Source organism: Osmia lignaria, unplaced genomic scaffold, assembly GCF_051020975.1.
Source record: "Osmia lignaria lignaria isolate PbOS001 unplaced genomic scaffold, iyOsmLign1 scaffold0003, whole genome shotgun sequence".
NCBI classification, from domain to species: domain Eukaryota; kingdom Metazoa; phylum Arthropoda; class Insecta; order Hymenoptera; family Megachilidae; genus Osmia; species Osmia lignaria.
The window spans coordinates 10,219,788-10,242,004 of NW_027478160.1; the positions used below are offsets into that span (position 1 = coordinate 10,219,788).

The following is a 22,217-nucleotide window of genomic DNA, read 5'->3' on the forward strand; positions in this document are numbered from 1 at the left end:
CAGGCCACTTCCCTTGAGATAAATCTGCAAATATCTCGGAAACGAAGCGAGCTATCGCAAAATGTTAAGAGACGTTTTTTGTAGAGAATTATGTTTCCTACAATTTATGTTCTATGATATTTTTTGATCAGAAGCGTAGTTTTCGAGATATATCGAGATATTTAAAAGTTCCGAAGCCGCACCAACATAATAGAGATACAGAAACACCGTGGCCCCTTTCTTTGAGATAACTCTGCACTAGTGCGAGCCGCAAATGCCACTTCCAGCTTAGCTGTGCAAAAGAAGAGCAGCAAGGAGAAGAAATATCTCGAAATATGTCCGACAGGCCCCTTCCCTTGAGATAAATCTGCAAATATCTCGGAAACGAAGCGAGCTATGGCGAAATGTTAAGAGACCTTTTTTGTAGAGAATTAAGTTCCCTACTTTTTATCTTCTATGATATTTTTTGATCAGATGCGTAGTTCTCGATATAGATCAAGATACTTAAAAGTTCCGAAGCCGCACCAACATAATAGAGATACAGAAACACCGTGGCCCCTCTCTTTGAGATAACTCTGCACTATTGCGAGCTGCAAATGCCACTTCCAGCTTAGCTGTGCAGAAGAAGAACAACAAGACGAAGAAATATCTCGAAATATGTCCGTCAGGCCCCTTCCCTTGAGATAAATCTGCAAATATCTCGGAAACGAAGCGAGCTATGGCAAAATGTTTAGAGACCTTTCTTATAGAGAATTAAGTTTCCTACTTTTTATGTAGTATGATATTTTTTGATCAGATGCGTAGTTCTCGAGATATATCAAGATATTTAAAAGTTCCGAAGCCGCACCAACATAATAGAGATACAGAAACACCGTGGCCCCTTTCTTTGAGATAACTCTGCACTATTGCGAGCTGCAAATGCCACTTCGAGCTTAGCTGTGCAGGAGAAGAACAACAAGAAGAAGAAATATCTCGAAATATGTCCGTCAGACCCCTTCCCTTGAGATGAATCTGCAAATATCTCGGAAACGAAGCGAGCTATGGCAAAACGTTAAGAGACCTTTTTTGTAGAGAATAATATTTCCTACAATTTAGGTTCTATGATATTTTTTGATCAGAAGCGTAGTTTTCGAGATATATCGAGATATTTAAAAGTTCCGAAGCCGCACCAACATAATAGAGATACAGAAACACCGTGGCCCCTTTCTTTGAGATAACTCTGCACTATTGCGAGCTGTAAATGCCACTTCCAGCTTAGCTGTGCAGAAGAAGAACAACAAGAAGAAGAAATATCTCGAAATCTGTCCGTCAGGCCCCTTCCCTTGAGATATATCTGCAAATATCTCGGAAACGAAGCGAGCTATGGCAAAATGTTAAGAGACCGTTTTTGTAGAGAATTATGTTTCCTACTTTTTATGTTCTATGATATTTTTTGATCAGACGCGTAGTTCTCGAGATATATCAAGATATTTAAAAGTTCCGAAGCCGCACCAACATAATAGAGATACAGAAACACCGTGGCCCCTTTCTTTGAGATAACTCTGCACTATTGCGAGCTGCAAATGCCACTTCCAGCTTAGCTGTGCAGAAGAAGAACAACAAGAAGAAGAAATATCTCGAAATATGTCCGTCAGGCCCCTTCCCTTGAGATAAATCTGCAAATATCTCGGAAACGAAGAGAGCTATGGCAAAATGTTAAGAGACCTTTTTTGTAGAGAATTATGTTTCCTACAATTTATGTTCTATGATATTTTTTGATCAGAAGCGTAGTTTTCGAGATATATCGAGATATTTAAAAGTTCCGAAGCCGCACCAACATAATAGAGATACAGAAACATCGTGGCCCCTTTCTTTGGAATAACTCTGCACTATTGCGAGCTGGAAATGCCACTTCCAGTTTAGCTGTGCAGAAGAAGAACAACAAGAAGAAGAAATATCTCGAAATATGTCCGTCAGGACCCTTCCCTTGAGATAAATCTGCAAATATCTCGGAAACGAAGCGAGCTATTGCAAAACGTTAAGAGACCTTTTTTGTAGAGAATTAAGTTTCCTACTTTTTATGTTGTATGATATTTTTTATCAGAAGCGTAGTTTTCGAGATATATCGAGATATTTAAAAGTTCCGAAGCCGCACCAACATAATAGAGATACAGAAACACCGTGGCCCCTGTCTTTGGGATAACTCTGCACTATTGCGAGCTGCAAATGCCACTTCGAGCTTAGCTGTGCAGAGAAAGAACAACAAGAAGAAGAAATATCTCGAAATATGTCCGTCAGACCCCTTCCCTTGAGATGAATCTGCAAATATCTCGGAAACGAAGCGAGCTATGGCAAAATGTTAAGAGACCTTTTTTGTAGAGAATTAAGTTTCCTACTTTTTATGTTCTATGATATTTTTTGATCAGATGCGTAGTTCTCGAGATATATCAAGATATTTAAAAGTTCCGAAGCCGCACCAACATAATAGAGATACAGAAACACCGTGGCCCCTTTCTTTGAGATAACTCTGCACTATTGCGAGCTGTAAATGCCACTTCCAGCTTAGCTGTGCAGAAGAAGAACAACAAGAAGAAGAAATATCTCGAAATATGTCCGTCAGGCCCCTTCCCTTGAGATATATCTGCAAATATCTCGGAAACGAAGCGAGCTATGGCAAAATGTTAAGAGACCTTTTTTGTAGAGAATTATGTTTCCTACAATTTATGTTCTATGATATTTTTTGATCAGAAGCGTAGTTTTCGAGATATATCGAGATATTTAAAAGTTCCGAAGCCGCACCAACATAATAGAGATACAGAAACACCGTGGCCCCTTTCTTTGAGATAAGTCTGCACTAGTGCGAGCCGCAAATGCCACTTCCAGCTTAGCTGTGCAGAAGAAGAACAACAAGAAGAAGAAATATCTCGAAATATGTCCGTCAGGCCCCTTCCCTTGAGATAAATCTGCAAATATCTCGGAAACGAAGAGAGCTATGGCAAAATGTTAAGAGACCTTTTTTGTAGAGAATTATGTTTCCTACAATTTATGTTCTATGATATTTTTTGATCAGAAGCGGAGTTTTCGAGATATATCGAGATATTTAAAAGTTCCGAAGCCGCACCAACATAATAGGGATACAGAAACACCGTGGCCCCTTTCTTTGAGATAACTCTGCACTAGTGCGAGCCGCAAATGCCACTTCCAGCTTAGCTGTGCAGAAGAAGAACAACAAGAAGAAGAAATATCTCGAAATATGTCCGTCAGGCCACTTCCCTTGAGATAAATCTGCAAATATCTCGGAAACGAAGCGAGCTATGGCAAAATGTTAAGAGACGTTTTTTGTAGAGAATTATGTTTCCTACAATTTATGTTCTATGATATTTTTTGATCAGAAGCGTAGTTTTCGAGATATATCGAGATATTTAAAAGTTCCGAAGCCGCACCAACATAATAGAGATACAGAAACACCGTGGCCCCTTTCTTTGAGATAACTCTGCACTAGTGCGAGCCGCAAATGCCACTTCCAGCTTAGCTGTGCAAAAGAAGAGCAGCAAGAAGAAGAAATATCTCGAAATATGTCCGACAGGCCCCTTCCCTTGAGATAAATCTGCAAATATCTCGGAAACGAAGCGAGCTATGGCGAAATGTTAAGAGACCTTTTTTGTAGAGAATTAAGTTCCCTACTTTTTATCTTCTATGATATTTTTTGATCAGATGCGTAGTTCTCGAGATAGATCAAGATACTTAAAAGTTCCGAAGCCGCACCAACATAATAGAGATACAGAAACACCGTGGCCCCTCTCTTTGAGATAACTCTGCACTATTGCGAGCTGCAAATGCCACTTCCAGCTTAGCTGTGCAGAAGAAGAACAACAAGACGAAGAAATATCTCGAAATATGTTCGTCAGGCCCCTTCCCTTCAGATAAATCTGCAAATATCTCGGAAACGAAGCGAGCTATGGCAAAATGTTTAGAGACCTTTCTTGTAGAGAATTAAGTTTCCTACTTTTTATGTAGTATGATATTTTTTGATCAGATGCGTAGTTCTCGAGATATATCAAGATATTTAAAAGTTCCGAAGCCGCACCAACATAATAGAGATACAGAAACACCGTGGCCCCTTTCTTTGAGATAACTCTGCACTATTGCGAGCTGCAAATGCCACTTCGAGCTTAGCTGTGCAGAAGAAGAACAACAAGAAGAAGAAATATCTCGAAATATGTCCGTCAGACCCCTTCCCTTGAGATGAATCTGCAAATATCTCGGAAACGAAGCGAGCTATGGCAAAACGTTAAGAGACCTTTTTTGTAGAGAATAATATTTCCTACAATTTAGGTTCTATGATATTTTTTGATCAGAAGCGTAGTTTTCGAGATATATCGAGATATTTAAAAGTTCCGAAGCCGCACCAACATAATAGAGATACAGAAACACCGTGGCCCCTTTCTTTGAGATAACTCTGCACTATTGCGAGCTGTAAATGCCACTTCCAGCTTAGCTGTGCAGAAGAAGAACAACAAGAAGAAGAAATATCTCGAAATATGTCCGTCAGGCCCCTTCCCTTGAGATATATCTGCAAATATCTCGGAAACGAAGCGAGCTATGGCAAAATGTTAAGAGACCGTTTTTGTAGAGAATTATGTTTCCTACTTTTTATGTTCTATGATATTTTTTGATCAGACGCGTAGTTCTCGAGATATATCAAGATATTTAAAAGTTCCGAAGCCGCACCAACATAATAGAGATACAGAAACACCGTGGCCCCTTTCTTTGAGATAACTCTGCACTATTGCGAGCTGCAAATGCCACTTCCAGCTTAGCTGTGCAGAAGAAGAACAACAAGAAGAAGAAATATCTCGAAATATGTCCGTCAGGCCCCTTCCCTTGAGATAAATCTGCAAATATCTCGGAAACGAAGAGAGCTATGGCAAAATGTTAAGAGACCTTTTTTGTAGAGAATTATGTTTCCTACAATTTATGTTCTATGATATTTTTTGATCAGAAGCGTAGTTTTCGAGATATATCGAGATATTTAAAAGTTCCGAAGCCGCACCAACATAATAGAGATACAGAAACATCGTGGCCCCTTTCTTTGGAATAACTCTGCACTATTGCGAGCTGGAAATGCCACTTCCAGTTTAGCTGTGCAGAAGAAGAACAACAAGAAGAAGAAATATCTCGAAATATGTCCGTCAGGACCCTTCCCTTGAGATAAATCTGCAAATATCTCGGAAACGAAGCGAGCTATTGCAAAACGTTAAGAGACCTTTTTTGTAGAGAATTAAGTTTCCTACTTTTTATGTTGTATGATATTTTTTATCAGAAGCGTAGTTTTCGAGATATATCGAGATATTTAAAAGTTCCGAAGCCGCACCAACATAATAGAGATACAGAAACACCGTGGCCCCTGTCTTTGGGATAACTCTGCACTATTGCGAGCTGCAAATGCCACTTCGAGCTTAGCTGTGCAGAGAAAGAACAACAAGAAGAAGAAATATCTCGAAATATGTCCGTCAGACCCCTTCCCTTGAGATGAATCTGCAAATATCTCGGAAACGAAGCGAGCTATGGCAAAATGTTAAGAGACCTTTTTTGTAGAGAATTAAGTTTCCTACTTTTTATGTTCTATGATATTTTTTGATCAGATGCGTAGTTCTCGAGATATATCAAGATATTTAAAAGTTCCGAAGCCGCACCAACATAATAGAGATACAGAAACACCGTGGCCCCTTTCTTTGAGATAAGTCTGCACTAGTGCGAGCCGCAAATGCCACTTCCAGCTTAGCTGTGCAGAAGAAGAACAACAAGAAGAAGAAATATCTCGAAATATGTCCGTCAGGCCCCTTCCCTTGAGATAAATCTGCAAATATCTCGGAAACGAAGCGAGCTATGGCAAAATGTTAAGAGACCTTTTTTGTAGAGAATTATGTTTCCTACAATTTATGTTCTATGATATTTTTTGATCAGAAGCGTAGTTTTCGAGATATATCGAGATATTTAAAAGTTCCGAAGCCGCACCAACATAATAGAGATACAGAAACACCGTGGCCCCTTTCTTTGAGATAACTCTGCACTAGTGCGAGCTGCAAATGCCACTTCCAGCTTAGCTGTGCAGAAGAAGAACAACAAGAAGAAGAAATATCTCGAAATATGTCCGTCAGGCCCCTTCCCTTGAGATAAATCTGCAAATATCTCGGAAACGAAGAGAGCTATGGCAAAATGTTAAGAGACCTTTTTTGTAGAGAATTATGTTTCCTACAATTTATGTTCTATGATATTTTTTGATCAGAAGCGGAGTTTTCGAGATATATCGAGATATTTAAAAGTTCCGAAGCCGCACCAACATAATAGGGATACAGAAACACCGTGGCCCCTTTCTTTGAGATAACTCTGCACTAGTGCGAGCCGCAAATGCCACTTCCAGCTTAGCTGTGCAGAAGAAGAACAACAAGAAGAAGAAATATCTCGAAATATGTCCGTCAGGCCACTTCCCTTGAGATAAATCTGCAAATATCTCGGAAACGAAGCGAGCTATGGCAAAATGTTAAGAGACGTTTTTCGTAGAGAATTATGTTTCCTACAATTTATGTTCTATGATATTTTTTGATCAGAAGCGTAGTTTTCGAGATATATCGAGATATTTAAAAGTTCCGAAGCCGCACCAACATAATAGAGATACAGAAACACCGTGGCCCCTTTCTTTGAGATAACTCTGCACTAGTGCGAGCCGCAAATGCCACTTCCAACTTAGCTGTGCAAAAGAAGAGCAGCAAGAAGAAGAAATATCTCGAAATATGTCCGACAGGCCCCTTCCCTTGAGATAAATCTGCAAATATCTCGGAAACGAAGCGAGCTATGGCGAAATGTTAAGAGACCTTTTTTGTAGAGAATTAAGTTCCCTACTTTTTATCTTCTATGATATTTTTTGATCAGATGCGTAGTTCTCGAGATAGATCAAGATACTTAAAAGTTCCGAAGCCGCACCAACATAATAGAGATACAGAGACACCGTGGCCCCTCTCTTTGAGATAACTCTGCACTATTGCGAGCTGCAAATGCCACTTCCAGCTTAGCTGTGCAGAAGAAGAACAACAAGACGAAGAAATATCTCGAAATATGTCCGTCAGGCCCCTTCCCTTGAGATAAATCTGCAAATATCTCGGAAACGAAGCGAGCTATGGCAAAATGTTTAGAGACCTTTCTTGTAGAGAATTAAGTTTCCTACTTTTTATGCAGTATGATATTTTTTGATCAGATGCGTAGTTCTCGAGATATATCAAGATATTTAAAAGTTCCGAAGCCGCACCAACATAATAGAGATACAGAAACACCGTGGCCCCTTTCTTTGAGATAACTCTGCACTATTGCGAGCTGCAAATGCCACTTCGAGCTTAGCTGTGCAGAAGAAGAACAACAAGAAGAAGAAATATCTCGAAATATGTCCGTCAGACCCCTTCCCTTGAGATGAATCTGCAAATATCTCGGAAACGAAGCGAGCTATGGCAAAACGTTAAGAGACCTTTTTTGTAGAGAATAATATTTCCTACAATTTAGGTTCTATGATATTTTTTGATCAGAAGCGTAGTTTTCGAGATATATCGAGATATTTAAAAGTTCCGAAGCCGCACCAACATAATAGAGATACAGAAACACCGTGGCCCCTTTCTTTGAGATAACTCTGCACTATTGCGAGCTGTAAATGCCACTTCCAGCTTAGCTGTGCAGAAGAAGAACAACAAGAAGAAGAAATATCTCGAAATATGTCCGTCAGGCCCCTTCCCTTGAGATATATCTGCAAATATCTCGGAAACGAAGCGAGCTATGGCAAAATGTTAAGAGACCGTTTTTGTAGAGAATTATGTTTCCTACTTTTTATGTTCTATGATATTTTTTGATCAGACGCGTAGTTCTCGAGATATATCAAGATATTTAAAAGTTCCGAAGCCGCACCAACATAATAGAGATACAGAAACACCGTGGCCCCTTTCTTTGAGATAACTCTGCACTATTGCGAGCTGCAAATGCCACTTCCAGCTTAGCTGTGCAGAAGAAGAACAACAAGAAGAAGAAATATCTCGAAATATGTCCGTCAGGCCAGTTCCTTTGAGCTGAATCTGCAAATATCTCGGAAACGAAGCGAGCTATGGCAAAATGTTAAGAGACGTTTTTTGTAGAGAATTATGTTTCCTACAATTTATGTTCTATGATATTTTTTGATCAGAAGCGTAGTTCTCGAGATATATCAAGATATTTAAAAGTTCCGAAGCCGCACCAACATAATAGGGATACAGAAACACCGTGGCCCCGTTCTTTGAGATAACTCTGCACTAGTGCGAGCCGCAAATGCCACTTCCAGCTTAGCTGTGCAGAAGAAGAACAACAAGAAGAAGAAATATCTCGAAATATGTCCGTCAGGCCCCTTCCCTTGAGATAAATATGCAAATATCTCGGAAACGAAGCGAGCTATGGCAAAATGTTAAGCGACCTTTTTTGTAGAGAATTAAGTTTCCTATTTTTATGTTCTATGATATTTTTTGATCAGAAGCGTAGTTTTCGAGATATATCGAGATATTTAAAAGTTCCGAAGCCGCACCAACATAATAGGGATACAGAAACACCGTGGCCCCTTTCTTTGAGATAACTCTGCACTAGTGCGAGCCGCAAATGCCACTTCCAGCTTAGCTGTGCAGAAGAAGAACAACAAGAAGAAGAAATATCTCGAAATATGTCCGTCAGGCCACTTCCCTTGAGATAAATCTGCAAATATCTCGGAAACGAAGCGAGCTATGGCAAAATGTTAAGAGACCTTTTTTGTAGAGAATTAAGTTTCCTACTTTTTATGTTCGATGATATTTTTTGATCAGATGCGTAGTTCTCGAGATATATCAAGATATTTAAAAGTTCCGAAGCTGCACCAACATAATAGAGATACAGAAACACCGTGGCCCCTTTCTTTGAGATAACTCTGCACTAGTGAGAGCCGCAAATGCCACTTCCAGCTTAGCTGTGCAGAAGAAGAACAACAAGAAGAAGAAATATCTCGAAATATGTCCGTCAGGCCCCTTCCCTTGAGATAAATCTGCAAATATCTCGGAAACGAAGAGAGCTATGGCAAAATGTTAAGAGACCTTTTTTGTAGAGAATTATGTTTCCTACAATTTATGTTCTATGATATTTTTTGATCAGAAGCGTAGTTTTCGAGATATATCGAGATATTTAAAAGTTCCGAAGCCGCACCAACATAATAGAGATACAGAAACACCGTGGCCCATTTCGGTGAGATAACTCTGCACTAGTGCGAGCTGCAAATGCCACTTCCAGCTTAGCTGTGCAGAAGAAGAACAACAAGAAGAAGAAATATCTCGAAATATGTCCGTCAGGCCCCTTCCCTTGAGATAAATCTGCAAATATCTCTGAAACGAAGAGAGCTATGGCAAAATGTTAAGAGACCTTTTTTGTAGAGAATTAAGTTTCCTACTTTTCATGTTCTATGGTATTTTTTGATCAGATGCGTAGTTCTCGAGATATATCAAGATATTTAAAAGTTCCGAAGCCGCACCAATATAATAGAGATACAGAAACACCGTGGCCCCTTTCTTTGAGATAACTCTGCACTATTGCGAGCTGCAAATGCCACTTCCAGCTTAGCTGTGCAGAGGAAGAACAACAAGAAGAAGAAATATCTCGAAATATGTCCGTCAGGCCAGTTCCTTTGAGCTGAATCTGCAAATATCTCGGAAACGAAGCGAGCTATGGCAAAATGTTAAGAGACGTTTTTTGTAGAGAATTATGTTTCCTACAATTTATGTTCTATGATATTTTTTGATCAGAAGCGTAGTTTTCGAGATATATCGAGATATTTAAAAGTTCCGAAGACGCACCAATATAATAGAGATACAGAAACACCGTGGCCCCTTTCTTTGAGATAACTGTGCACTAGTGCGAGCCGCAAATGCCACTTCCAGCTTAGCTGTGCAGAAGAAGAACAAGAAGAAGAAGAAATATCTCGAAATATGTCCGTCAGGCCCCTTCCCTTGAGATATATCTGCAAATATCTCGGAAACGAAGCGAGCTATGGCGAAATGTTAAGAGACCTTTTTTGTAGAGAATTAAGTTTCCTACTTTTTATCTTCTATGATATTTTTTGATCAGATGCGTAGTTCTCGAGATATATCAAGATATTTAAAAGTTCCGAGGCCGCACCAACATAATAGAGATACAGAAACACCGTGGCCCCTCTCTTTGAGATAACTCTGCACTATTGCGAGCTGCAAATGCCACTTCCAGCTTAGCTGTGCAGAAGAAGAACAACAAGAAGAAGAAATATCTCGAAATATGTCCGTCAGGCCCCTTCCCTTGAGATAAATCTGCAAATATCTCGGAAACGAAGCGAGCTATGGCAAAATGTTTACAGACCTTTCTTGTAGAGAATTAAGTTTCCTACTTTTTATCTAGTATGATATTTTTTGATCAGATGCGTAGTTCTCGAGATATATCAAGATATTTAAAAGTTCCGAAGCCGCACCAACATAATAGAGATACAGAAACACCGTGGCCCCTTTCTTTGGGATAACTCTGCACTATTGCGAGCTGCAAATGCCACTTCCAGCTTAGCTGTGCAGAACAAGAACAACAAGAAGAAGAAATATCTCGAAATATGTCCGTCAGGCCACTTCCCTTGAGATAAATCTGCAAATATCTCGGAAACGAAGCGAGCTATGGCAAAATGTTAAGAGACCTTTTTTGTAGAGAATTAAGTTTCCTACTTTTTATGTTCGATGATATTTTTTGATCAGAAGCGTAGTTTTCGAGATATATCGAGATATTTAAAAGTTCCGAAGCCGCACCAACATAATACAGATACAGAAACACCGTGGCCCCTTTCTTTGAGATAACTCTGCACTATTGCGAGCTGCAAATGCCACTTCCAGCTTAGCTGTGCAGAGGAAGAACAACAAGAAGAAGAAATATCTCGAAATATGTCCGTCAGGCCCCTTCCCTTGAGATATATCTGCAAATATCTCGGAAATGAAGCGAGCTATGGCGAAATGTTAAGAGACCTTTTTTGTAGAGAATTAAGTTTCCTACTTTTTATCTTCTATGATATTTTTTGATCAGATGCGTAGTTCTCGAGATATATCAAGATATTTAAAAGTTCCGAAGCCGCACCAACATAATAGAGATACAGAAACACCGTGGCCCCTTTCTTTGGGATAACTCTGCACTATTGCGAGCTGCAAATGCCACTTCCAGCTTAGCTGTGTCACGTAGACAGACCGTTTTTATCAAACGTGTCTCCTTTCAAATAAGCTTAAACATCTGGAAAGGAAAACTCTCGGGCAAACCGACCATTTACTCTCGTAATAAACAGAAGGCCCACCGATAGCAGAACCAAACACTTGGGAAAGCAATGGGTCCGCCGTAATCAAATAGCAGATGCAACCACTCTAAACTGTCGCAGAGGCAGGTGGACCCAGCCTGATCACTCGAATAGTAACCAGACCACCCTTCTTAATTAGTATATAAACCCGTTCGTACCAACGATCGGGGGCAGTACCAGAGTTCATCTCGTGTCGAGCACGTCGTGTACGGTAGTGAGTTGGTTACTATTAGTGAGATCGGGTTGAAGTCCCCTTCGAGCAACATTCACCTTATAGAATCCGCGAGTCGTGTTTCTATTTGGCATTACAATCAACCACACACAACACCCCCGCATTGCCAGTGCGTGAACACCGAGCATAGTGGAAATAGGTAATATATCACATTATACACCTATATTCGCGACAACAACATCTGTAATAGACCAAGATTGTAGAATATATACATTGCTGTGTCAAACCCACATTAGCATTCTCCTTTAAACCCAGTGAAACCTTGTGACAGTTCCTACCACAATACAATCTTACCGCTCGGGTTGTATTGATAATAAAATAAGTTACGCGGCCGCCAATCAGAAAGCCTCTGATAGCCACGCGCGCTGCCAAGCCGTCGGCCACGTAACAGAACTGGTGACAGCGGTGGGATACAGTCACATAGATCATTTTCACTGGCATAATTACTTTCGTGGAATTTGACACACGGCTATTACTTTGTTGAACAACGATTGTATACTAGTTTTCCTAGTCAATCGGGTAACAAGAGGTATATACTAGTTTTCCTAGTTACATTCTTTAACCAACAAATTCATTCAACATGGCGAATGAACAAGCCAATATTTCTTCAGCCGATCTTATGAACTTAACAGTTTCGATCGCAAATTCTATGACACTTTTGACACAAAGATCCTGCATACAAAATGTTGCGTTAACAATACCAACATTTGATGGTGAGAATCCACCTTTATCACGTTTTGCACAACTGGTAGAAGATGGATTGACCTTGATTCCTGAGGGAACAGAAAGGGAATACCTTACAATTATTTTAACTAAACTCACCGGTCCGGCGCGAAGAAGTACTTTAGAACATCAATTCACTTCGGTATCCGCGTTGATCAAGCATTTGAAGAGAAGATTTGGACCAGGAAAGAGCTTATCGCAATTTCAAACAGAAATTGCCAGGCTTCAAATTAGGGAATACGAAAGTTTGAGAAACTACATCGATAGAACAAGCCATCTTGTTTATTGTACAAGAGGGGCGATTAAAGAGAAATATCCTAGACATTCAGAGGAAAATATTAAACAAATGGAAATGGATATTTTAGAAAATTTCCTAGATGGATTACCAGACCGCATCTCTTTTAAGGTATCAGCACAAAATAGAGACATTAAAAACTTAGAGGAAGCTTTTGACGCTGTGCTAGAGGTAGACAGGAAATTAAGAAGTCGTCGTGATTTGGCACGAAACACATCACCAGGAGGCTGGAACAACAGGGATCACCACAGCAACGAACGTCGAAATGAAATTTCATACCCTCAATCTCCAACACGACACGATCGATATAGAGATCGACAGAGGAGACCATCTAACTCTGAAGACGAGAGAGAAGGACGACCACGTACATCAGCATGGACTGTGCGATCCAGGAATCAATCGAATTCACCTTCTTATCGTTCAAATTCACCACGCACAGATCAAGATGAAAAACGGTTTACAGTTTTAAAACGCAGTGAAAAGGATGATACTTCGCAGCTATATTGTTGGCGATGTGATACCCAAGGACACGATGAAAAACGTTGTAGGAGGAATTCGCAAAATTTCAGACAGCGATCATACTCTCGAAATTCTTCAGTCGAATCAAACAAGTCTTTAAACTCAGAAAACGCTCAACGGAAAGGCGAGGCGGTGAGCGATCTGCAAAGACCTCGCCAAAAGATAGTCAGATTCACGGGAGAATCCTCATCAAGGAAACCCCAGCACCAAGAATAAAAATCAAAGTTCCGGAATTAGAATTAGAAACAGCTGAATTTTTAATTGACGGTGGCGCGGCAGTTAACTTAATAGTGCGCGATGTTCTCGGAGATCAAGCCAAACGTATCACTAAAGAAGTTATTGAAATCACAGGACTTACAAAATCACCTATTTATAGCATAGGTACCACAATTCTTCACATTCACGGTAAGCCTGCATTATTTTACGTAGTAGAGAACCTTGCAATAGAAGCCGATGGAATTATAGGCAGCCCATTTTTATTACAAGAAGAAGCAGAAATTTCATATTATCATGGAACACTAGTATTGAAAGATAAACCTATTCGACCACTTCGTTTTTCAAATTACCGAGATTTAGCTCAGCAGAAAAATCCGAAATCGACTAAACACCGTATCGAAGCTCGAACAACAAAACAAATTGCAATTCACATAGCTAATCCAAATATTAAAGAGGGATACTTACCGCGACTCGAAACATCAGAAAATATATACATTGGCGAAGCAGCAGTATATAATCGTGACGGCATTTGTTACGCGTTAGCAACGAATACCGGAGAAGACGATGTAGACATCGAAATTGAACCTCAATACATTCATCCTTACGATATTTACGACTCGTCGGACGACGACCCAATTTCTTCATATATGACCGAAAACACACCAGAAAATAGAGCAACACGAATTAGAAATCTTTTAAGAACCGATCATCTCAATGCAGAAGAACGTAAACATGTATTCAACATCGTCGACGAATTTTCAGACAGATTTTACTTGCCTGGAGACAAACTAGGAGAAGTACCGAATTTTTACCATTCAATTCATACAACAGATGACGTACCGATTAATACAAGACAATACCGATATCCACCAGTACACCAAGACGAAATACAACGTCAAGTAAAGGCTCTGTTATTACAAGGAGTCATACAGCCATCTAGTTCACCATATAATTCTCCGTTATGGATTGTACCAAAGAAACCAGACGCTAAGGGCAATAAGCGTTGGCGTATGGTAATCGATTTCCGAGCCTTAAACGAAAAGACTTTGAGTGATAAATTTCCTTTGCCGAATATCACCGAAATTCTAGATAAATTGGGAGGAGCAAAATATTTCACAATTTTTGATATAGCAAATGGATTTCATCAAGTTCAAATGGATCCTAAGGATTGTCCGAAAACAGCATTCACAACACCGGATGGGCATTTTGAATTTGTACGCATGCCATTTGGTTTAAAAAATGCACCACCGACATTTCAACGCTTAATGAATCAAGTTATATCTGGTCTAGAGAACGCTCATGTATTCATAGACGATATGGTTGTTTTCTCTTCATCACTACGAGAACATGAAATAAAAGTAAAAAAATTACTCAATCGGCTCAGAGAATTTGGACTTACACTGCAGATTGATAAATGCGAATTCTTACGTAAGGAGGTTACTTATTTAGGACACATTTTAACAGAAAATGGTGTTAAGCCAGATCCTCGTAAATTACAAGCTGTAAAAGAATTTCCCATTCCTAAAACACAGAAAAATGTCCAGCAGTTCTTGGGACTGACAGGATATTATCGCCGTTTCATAAAAGATTATTCTATTAAATCAAAACCATTAGTTCAGTTATTAGGTAAAGGAATTCGTTTTAAGTGGACCGAAGACCAGCAAAAAAGTTTTGAAAATTTACGCGACGAACTCTGTACACAACCAATTTTACAATATCCGGATTTTAATCGACCGTTCATTGTTACCACTGACGCATCAGATTACGCAATTGGAGCTGTACTTAGTCAAGGAGAAATAGGAAACGATCTACCAATTGCCTACGCATCTCGTACCTTAAATAAAGCCGAAAGGAATTATTCTGCTACAGAAAAGGAATGTCTTGCAATGGTTTACGCAGTACAATATTTCAGACCGTATCTTTATGGAACAAAATTCACACTCGTCACAGATCACCGACCGTTAGTCTGGTTACACTCTGTCAAGGATCCGACATCACGACTTATGAAGTGGAGACTCAGACTCTTAGAGTACGAATATCAGGTTATCCATAAAGCAGGAAAGACGAACAAGAACGCAGACGCATTATCACGTAACCCAGTACCATCTTGCTTACCACTTATACCCCGAGATCCTCAAGACCCCGATTACAAGCACATAGGACAGAAACCAGAAATCGACACGGATTCCATAGGATTTCGTGTGCGGCAACTACAAAGGGACAGGGAAAGGAGACCGAAATATCAAGAGGAAAACACTAGCTCTGATGAAGAACCAGCCCGTGGGAAGGTTCAACATTCTCCAATAGCAGATAGACCGAGAGTCTTACCTAACTTATCGCACGAGATAAGCATGCCAGATGAACACATGGAAACAATAAACTTTCATCCGCAAGCAAATTCTACTAAAATCACATCGACAGAAGAAGACGTAAACTTGATTTCATTCGAAGAACCATCAGAAAATACCATTACGGAAAACACGATAATCGCAAACCCGCAACAGGATTTACTTAACCATACACCATTATCACTTGTAACAAATGAGGGAATTTTACAACCACAACCTGTTAACGAAACAATAGGAACGGCAATCCAGCAACCACAGGAAAACTTTGACCGTACCGTTGACCCTTATCCGTTCACACTTCTTGACACAGACACTCTTTCCACGGAGGGAGATGACCTGCGAAGAAAAGTGCAACCTTCACAGACACTTGAGGTTATTATCTCTCCAAACACCCTGACCACCGAGGAAGGTCATTACGCACATTTCATACCTGCGGACTGTAAATTGGTAACCCCCATTGGAAAACTGTTACTGGACACAGAAGCAATAGATTTACAACAGCTCATGTCAAAGAAACCGCAGAAAGGAGACGTAATAGAATCAGCAAATGGCTCATACAAAGTTTACAGTATAATAATATCAGATAATTTTTACGACACCATTAAAAGTGAAGATATACTAAACGGACTACAAACACTGAAACAGCATTTAGATCAAAATCCAATTAAATCATTTAGAATATCAGCAGTCGGAGATTTTCATAAATTACCAACCAATGAATTAACTAAATTAATAAAGGACGTTTTCAACGGTACAACACAGAAAATCATCATATGCAATTGTTCAACGATTACACCATCAGAAGAAGATCGATTACAAATAATTCGCGAAGCTCACGACAGTTTGATAGGAGGACATAAAGGAGTCACAAAAACATATAAACGCATCAGAGCGAAATATCAATGGCCAGAAATGCACAACGAAATACGAAATTATATTAGGAAATGTCCAAGCTGTCAAGAAGAGAAATTAGTTAGAGCAAAAACTCATCAACCAATGTTAATTACCGATACCCCGATAGAACCATTTGATAAAGTTGCTTTAGACACCGTAGGACCTTTACCTTTAACGCCTAGCGGAAATAAATACATTCTCACAATGCAAGATTGTTTAACGAAATATTGTATAGCAGTAGCAATACCAAACATTAGAGCAGCCACAATAGCAGACGCTTTCGCGAGACATTTTATTGCCATATATGGAACACCACGAGCAATATTAACAGACAAGGGAACTAGTTTTATCGGAAGCTTAATGAAAAATCTTTCAGAAATATTCAAAATCAAACAAATCACAACTTCTGGATACAGACCACAAACTAATGGATCACTAGAACGAAGTCATATAGTACTAACAGAATATCTTAAACATTACATGAATAATTATGAAGATTGGGACCTATTAATACCATTTGCCATGTTTTCTTATAATACTTCCGTACATGAAGCAACAAATTTCTCTCCATATGAATTAATATTTGGAAAACCAGCCCGTGAACCAAGTTCGTTTCCAACTGGCGAAAGGTTAAAATCATATGGCGACTATTTAACAGAATTAATAACTCATACTATAAAAATCCGCAACATAGCAGCCGATAATTTGATTGCCTCCAAGCACCGTTCGAAGAAGTACTATGATAAACATTCCCGACCGGTAGAATTCAATGTAGGCGATTATGCTTATGTATTGCTAGAACCACGAATTAGTAAATTTGATCCACATTATGTAGGGCCATATGAGATCATTAATGTAACAGATATGAACAACATTGTATTGCGAACACCTGACAAAACGATAACAAAACACCAAGATAAATTAAAACACGCTTATTTTCCATCCACAGCGGAAAAAACGGAAATAACGGGAAATCATGATTCCGGCACAACTACTTCTGATACCTCTGGCTCTGGTTATGAGTCAGACAGCGATTAAAGGCGGTTCAAAGGTGTTACCACTGGCGCAATCAACGGGTTTGTTTTACGATAAATTGTCAGACATACGGACATATCAATCGCAATGGCGATTGGTCACGTCATTGGATGTTGATAAATACCTTGCACATGCACCACCAGTAGAACAGATAATTCTGGCCATGAACCAACTTTGCAAAAAACACGGTTTAGAAACTTGCCTCAGCATGGAAGTAGGACCACGGTTACTTAAAAGAGAAGAAAACACTATGCAGTATAGGAATCTAATACAAACAGCAATAGGAAACGATGCCTTTCCAAAAAGACGACCATTACGACGCAATGCACCATTTGGATTTATTGGCACAATCAACAAAGCATTATTTGGAACCTTAACTCAAGAAGACGCAGATTTTTACAACCAGGAATTGAATAAGTTATATAAAAATCAACTTGAAATAACGGAACTCAACTCGAAGCAAATACACATTGTGAAAGGGGAGTTTTCAGCCATACATGAAAGATTAGTAAATTTAACACAGGTTACATCTGAGCTGATAAAAGCTGCATCAGAACATTCGCGATTCTTAGAAGAAACTAGGTCCGAAATTGCCCAACTCCGTTTTGAAACAGCTATAAGGGATACCATTTTAGAATTAGAAAGAGGATTGGACGACTACAGCACTAATTTACTATTATTAATAGACGCAATATTATTAGCGAAACAAGGAATAATGCATCCTGCCGTTTTTTCACCACAGCAATTATTGAAGTCAGCATTAAAGATCAAACAATCTTTAACTTATGAATTTCCATTATCTCCAGAAGAATTATTAACTGAACAAATCGAGAAACTAACGAAATTAAATGTAGTATTTGCAAAAGGCAGAGTATTATTTGAACTCACCATACCGCTTTTGGAACAAAAGGTGTTCAATTTGTATAAAATCTATCCTTGTCCATCAAAGCAGGTTATTAAAGAAAAAGAAGTAGTTACGTACATACAACCACAAATTTCATACATTGCAGTCACTACAGATGAGCAGCAATACTTTTTACCTACCGAGGAATATCTTGGAGTTTGCCGAGTTCATAATAATCAGTTAATAGGACCATCAACATTACCATTATATCAGGTAGAAGGTCATGCAACCTGCGAATCTACCTTGCTTTTGAACCCATCCGCCATAAACTGGGAAACCTGCGATGTAAGGGTAACCACCAAGCTTCAACCATTCTGGCAAGTGTTAAGCGCTCCTGCTACCTGGTTTTTCTTTATGCCAACCCATAAAAAGGCCCAGGTATATTGTAAAGGGGAAAAACCAACTATAGCAAACATTTACAATACTGGAATTTTCAACCTCGAACCGGGATGTAGAGCCACAGTAAATGCGATGCAATTAAAAGCAATGGACACAATAGTAACCATGGAAAATATTATACATTACCCATCAGCGTCATACAATTTATCAGTAATCATTCCGAAAATAACAGAACATCACCTATCAGTTTTAGAAACCAATTACACTAATACAGATCAAGTAATCACAAATTGGAAGAACCTTCCGACAGCACCAAACCTAGAGGAATTGGAGCATCGGGCGAAAGAATTGGAACTTCAAGAAATTTCCACAAATCGTATAAAAATATCAACATTTTCCTCGTTTGGAGTAGTATCTTTGATCCTACTATTAATAATTGGGACAATAATAAAAAGTAATATACACAAAATCATTAATAAACTAAAACCTTTGGACAAACCGAACGAAATTGAATTGCAACTGGAAGAAATACCTAAAAACTCAGAAGAATCAAATTCAAATAATATAAATTTACCAAGGGAAAAATCTTCAGCACCTAGACCAAGTGCCACAATATTCTAAGGGGCCGTAGCCACTCCTACACATCCCTCCTCTAAGAGTCGAAATAAGAGTGGGGTAAGATAAGGGTTTTCAGACTATATAAGCAGTTCTCGGCACCATAGTCTCATCAGTGGACATCCTCAAGAAAATGAACACCATCAAAAATATAGTTTTGAGCAGTTCTGTTCGGATCGGAATTGTCCACGTGGACGATCCGGTAGAATTCTGGGCGCAGGTGGACGACGGTCGGGAAGAAGCTAGGCGACTGTACCGGGACCTGTATCGGTACATGAGCGACCGCGGCCACCTCCACTTTCCAAACCAGGGAAGACTGACCACTGGACGTCTGGTGGCGTACAGAAGTAAAGAAGGTACCTGGGTCCGAGGAGAAGTTCAACACCTGGTGGACGGCCAGTTCGAGGTGGCTCTTCGTGACCACGGCAAGGTGGTAAGGGCACCGGTCGACCAACTTCGGACCTTGCCGCCACGCTTTCAAAATCTACCGTGGCAGGCCTTCAAGGTACGGGTACGGGGTATCCGCCCTGTATGCAGGACCTGGAAGATAGAGCAGGCCAAGAGGGTGTTGGAAGGAAGGAGGGGTCTGCTAACCAACATCAGAGGCGAGGGTGAGGTCGTGGCAGATGTAGCCCTCGATCGTCTACCAGGACAACCACCATTCAACGTGGCGGAGGCGTGGTTGGGCATGAGATACGCGGTTCCAGGCCGGGTATAAAAGCAGACCACAACACCATTCTTCCAAAACACTTATCTGAGCGGACCGAAATGTGCTACATCAGGGAACAACCAACTGAGAGGGACACCAGTCGCATCGAGCTGCTGATGAACTTGACGGCCCGCCTGTGCATGCGCAGCACTTGCTACAGATTAGACGTTGGCATTGTCTGTATGCAGTGTGCTCTCGAAGCAGCCCTTGGAGCAGCAAGGATCTATGACATGGTGGAGGTACACTATCCACTACCAACGGCATATCCGCCTGGGGCCTGCGATATTTGCAGCGCGCCCCTGATGGAGTCGCAGGCCGCCTACCACTGCGAGGAGTGTATTGCCGCCATCATCATGGAAATGGAATACCAAAGAGCAAACCAACCCATACCACCGCCTGCAATAGTACCAACCTGGTACACCGAGAGACAAATCCGATCGAGGCAGCCTGGACCCAGACGTACGCTTCGACTTCATACCGCAGTTAGCAGCATCACCAACCATCACACGTAGCGATAAGTACACACACATCACACATAACACCCGACATATTGCATTACAACACCAAAACTTCAACACATTCTAGTGAGTGTTTTCCTTTCCAATTGAAAGCATCACGATTACCGCGATGTTTCATCTAAGGGGGGAGGTGTCACGTAGACAGACCGTTTTTATCAAACGTGTCTCCTTTCAAATAAGCTTAAACATCTGGAAAGGAAAACTCTCGGGCAAACCGACCATTTACTCTCGTAATAAACAGAAGGCCCACCGATAGCAGAACCAAACACTTGGGAAAGCAATGGGTCCGCCGTAATCAAATAGCAGATGCAACCACTCTAAACTGTCGCAGAGGCAGGTGGACCCAGCCTGATCACTCGAATAGTAACCAGACCACCCTTCTTAATTAGTATATAAACCCGTTCGTACCAACGATCGGGGGCAGTACCAGAGTTCATCTCGTGTCGAGCACGTCGTGTACGGTAGTGAGTTGGTTACTATTAGTGAGATCGGGTTGAAGTCCCCTTCGAGCAACATTCACCTTATAGAATCCGCGAGTCGTGTTTCTATTTGGCATTACAATCAACCACACACAACACCCCCGCATTGCCAGTGCGTGAACACCGAGCATAGTGGAAATAGGTAATATATCACATTATACACCTATATTCGCGACAACAACATCTGTAATAGACCAAGATTGTAGAATATATACATTGCTGTGTCAAACCCACATTAGCATTCTCCTTTAAACCCAGTGAAACCTTGTGACAGTTCCTACCACAATACAATCTTACCGCTCGGGTTGTATTGATAATAAAATAAGTTACGCGGCCGCCAATCAGAAAGCCTCTGATAGCCACGCGCGCTGCCAAGCCGTCGGCCACGTAACAGCTGTGCAGAGGAAGAACAACAAGAAGAAGAAATATCTCGAAATATGTCCGTCAGGCCAGTTCCTTTGAGCTGAATCTGCAAATATCTCGGAAACGAAGCGAGCTATGGCAAAATGTTAAGAGACGTTTTTTGTAGAGAATTATGTTTCCTACAATTTATGTTCTATGATATTTTTTGATCAGAAGCGTAGTTTTCGAGATATATCGAGATATTTAAAAGTTCCGAAGACGCACCAACATAATAGAGATACAGAAACCCCGTGGCCCCTTTCTTTGAGATAACTGTGCACTAGTGCGAGCCGCAAATGCAACTTCCAGCTTAGCTGTGCAGAAGAAGAACAACAAGAAGAAGAAATATCTCGAAATATGTCCGTCAGGCCCCTTCCCTTGAGATAAATCTGCAAATGTCTCGGAAACGAAGCGAGCTATGGCAAAATGTTAAGAGACCTTTTTTGTAGAGAATTAAATTTCCTACTTTTTATGTTCTATGATATTTTTTGATCAGATGCGTAGTTCTCGAGATATATCAAGATATTTAAAAGTTCCGAAGCCGCACCAACATAATAGAGATACAGAAACACCGTGGCCCCTTTCTTTGAGATAACTCTGCACTATTGCGAGCTGCAAATGCCACTTCCAGCTTAGCTGTGCAGAGGAAGA

General features: G+C 40.3%; 1 protein-coding gene across 1 annotated transcript; it reads left to right on the forward strand.

Moving 5' to 3' along the window:
* Positions 1-19,661: 19,661 nt before the first annotated feature.
* Positions 19,662-20,723, forward strand: LOC143306225 (uncharacterized). Its single transcript, XM_076693046.1, has 2 exons — positions 19,662-19,891; positions 19,955-20,723. Exon 2 carries the CDS (start codon positions 20,227-20,229, stop codon positions 20,677-20,679), a length of 453 nt encoding a protein of 150 aa, XP_076549161.1. The 5' UTR covers positions 19,662-19,891; positions 19,955-20,226; the 3' UTR covers positions 20,680-20,723.
* The last annotated feature ends 1,494 nt before the right edge of the window (positions 20,724-22,217 follow it).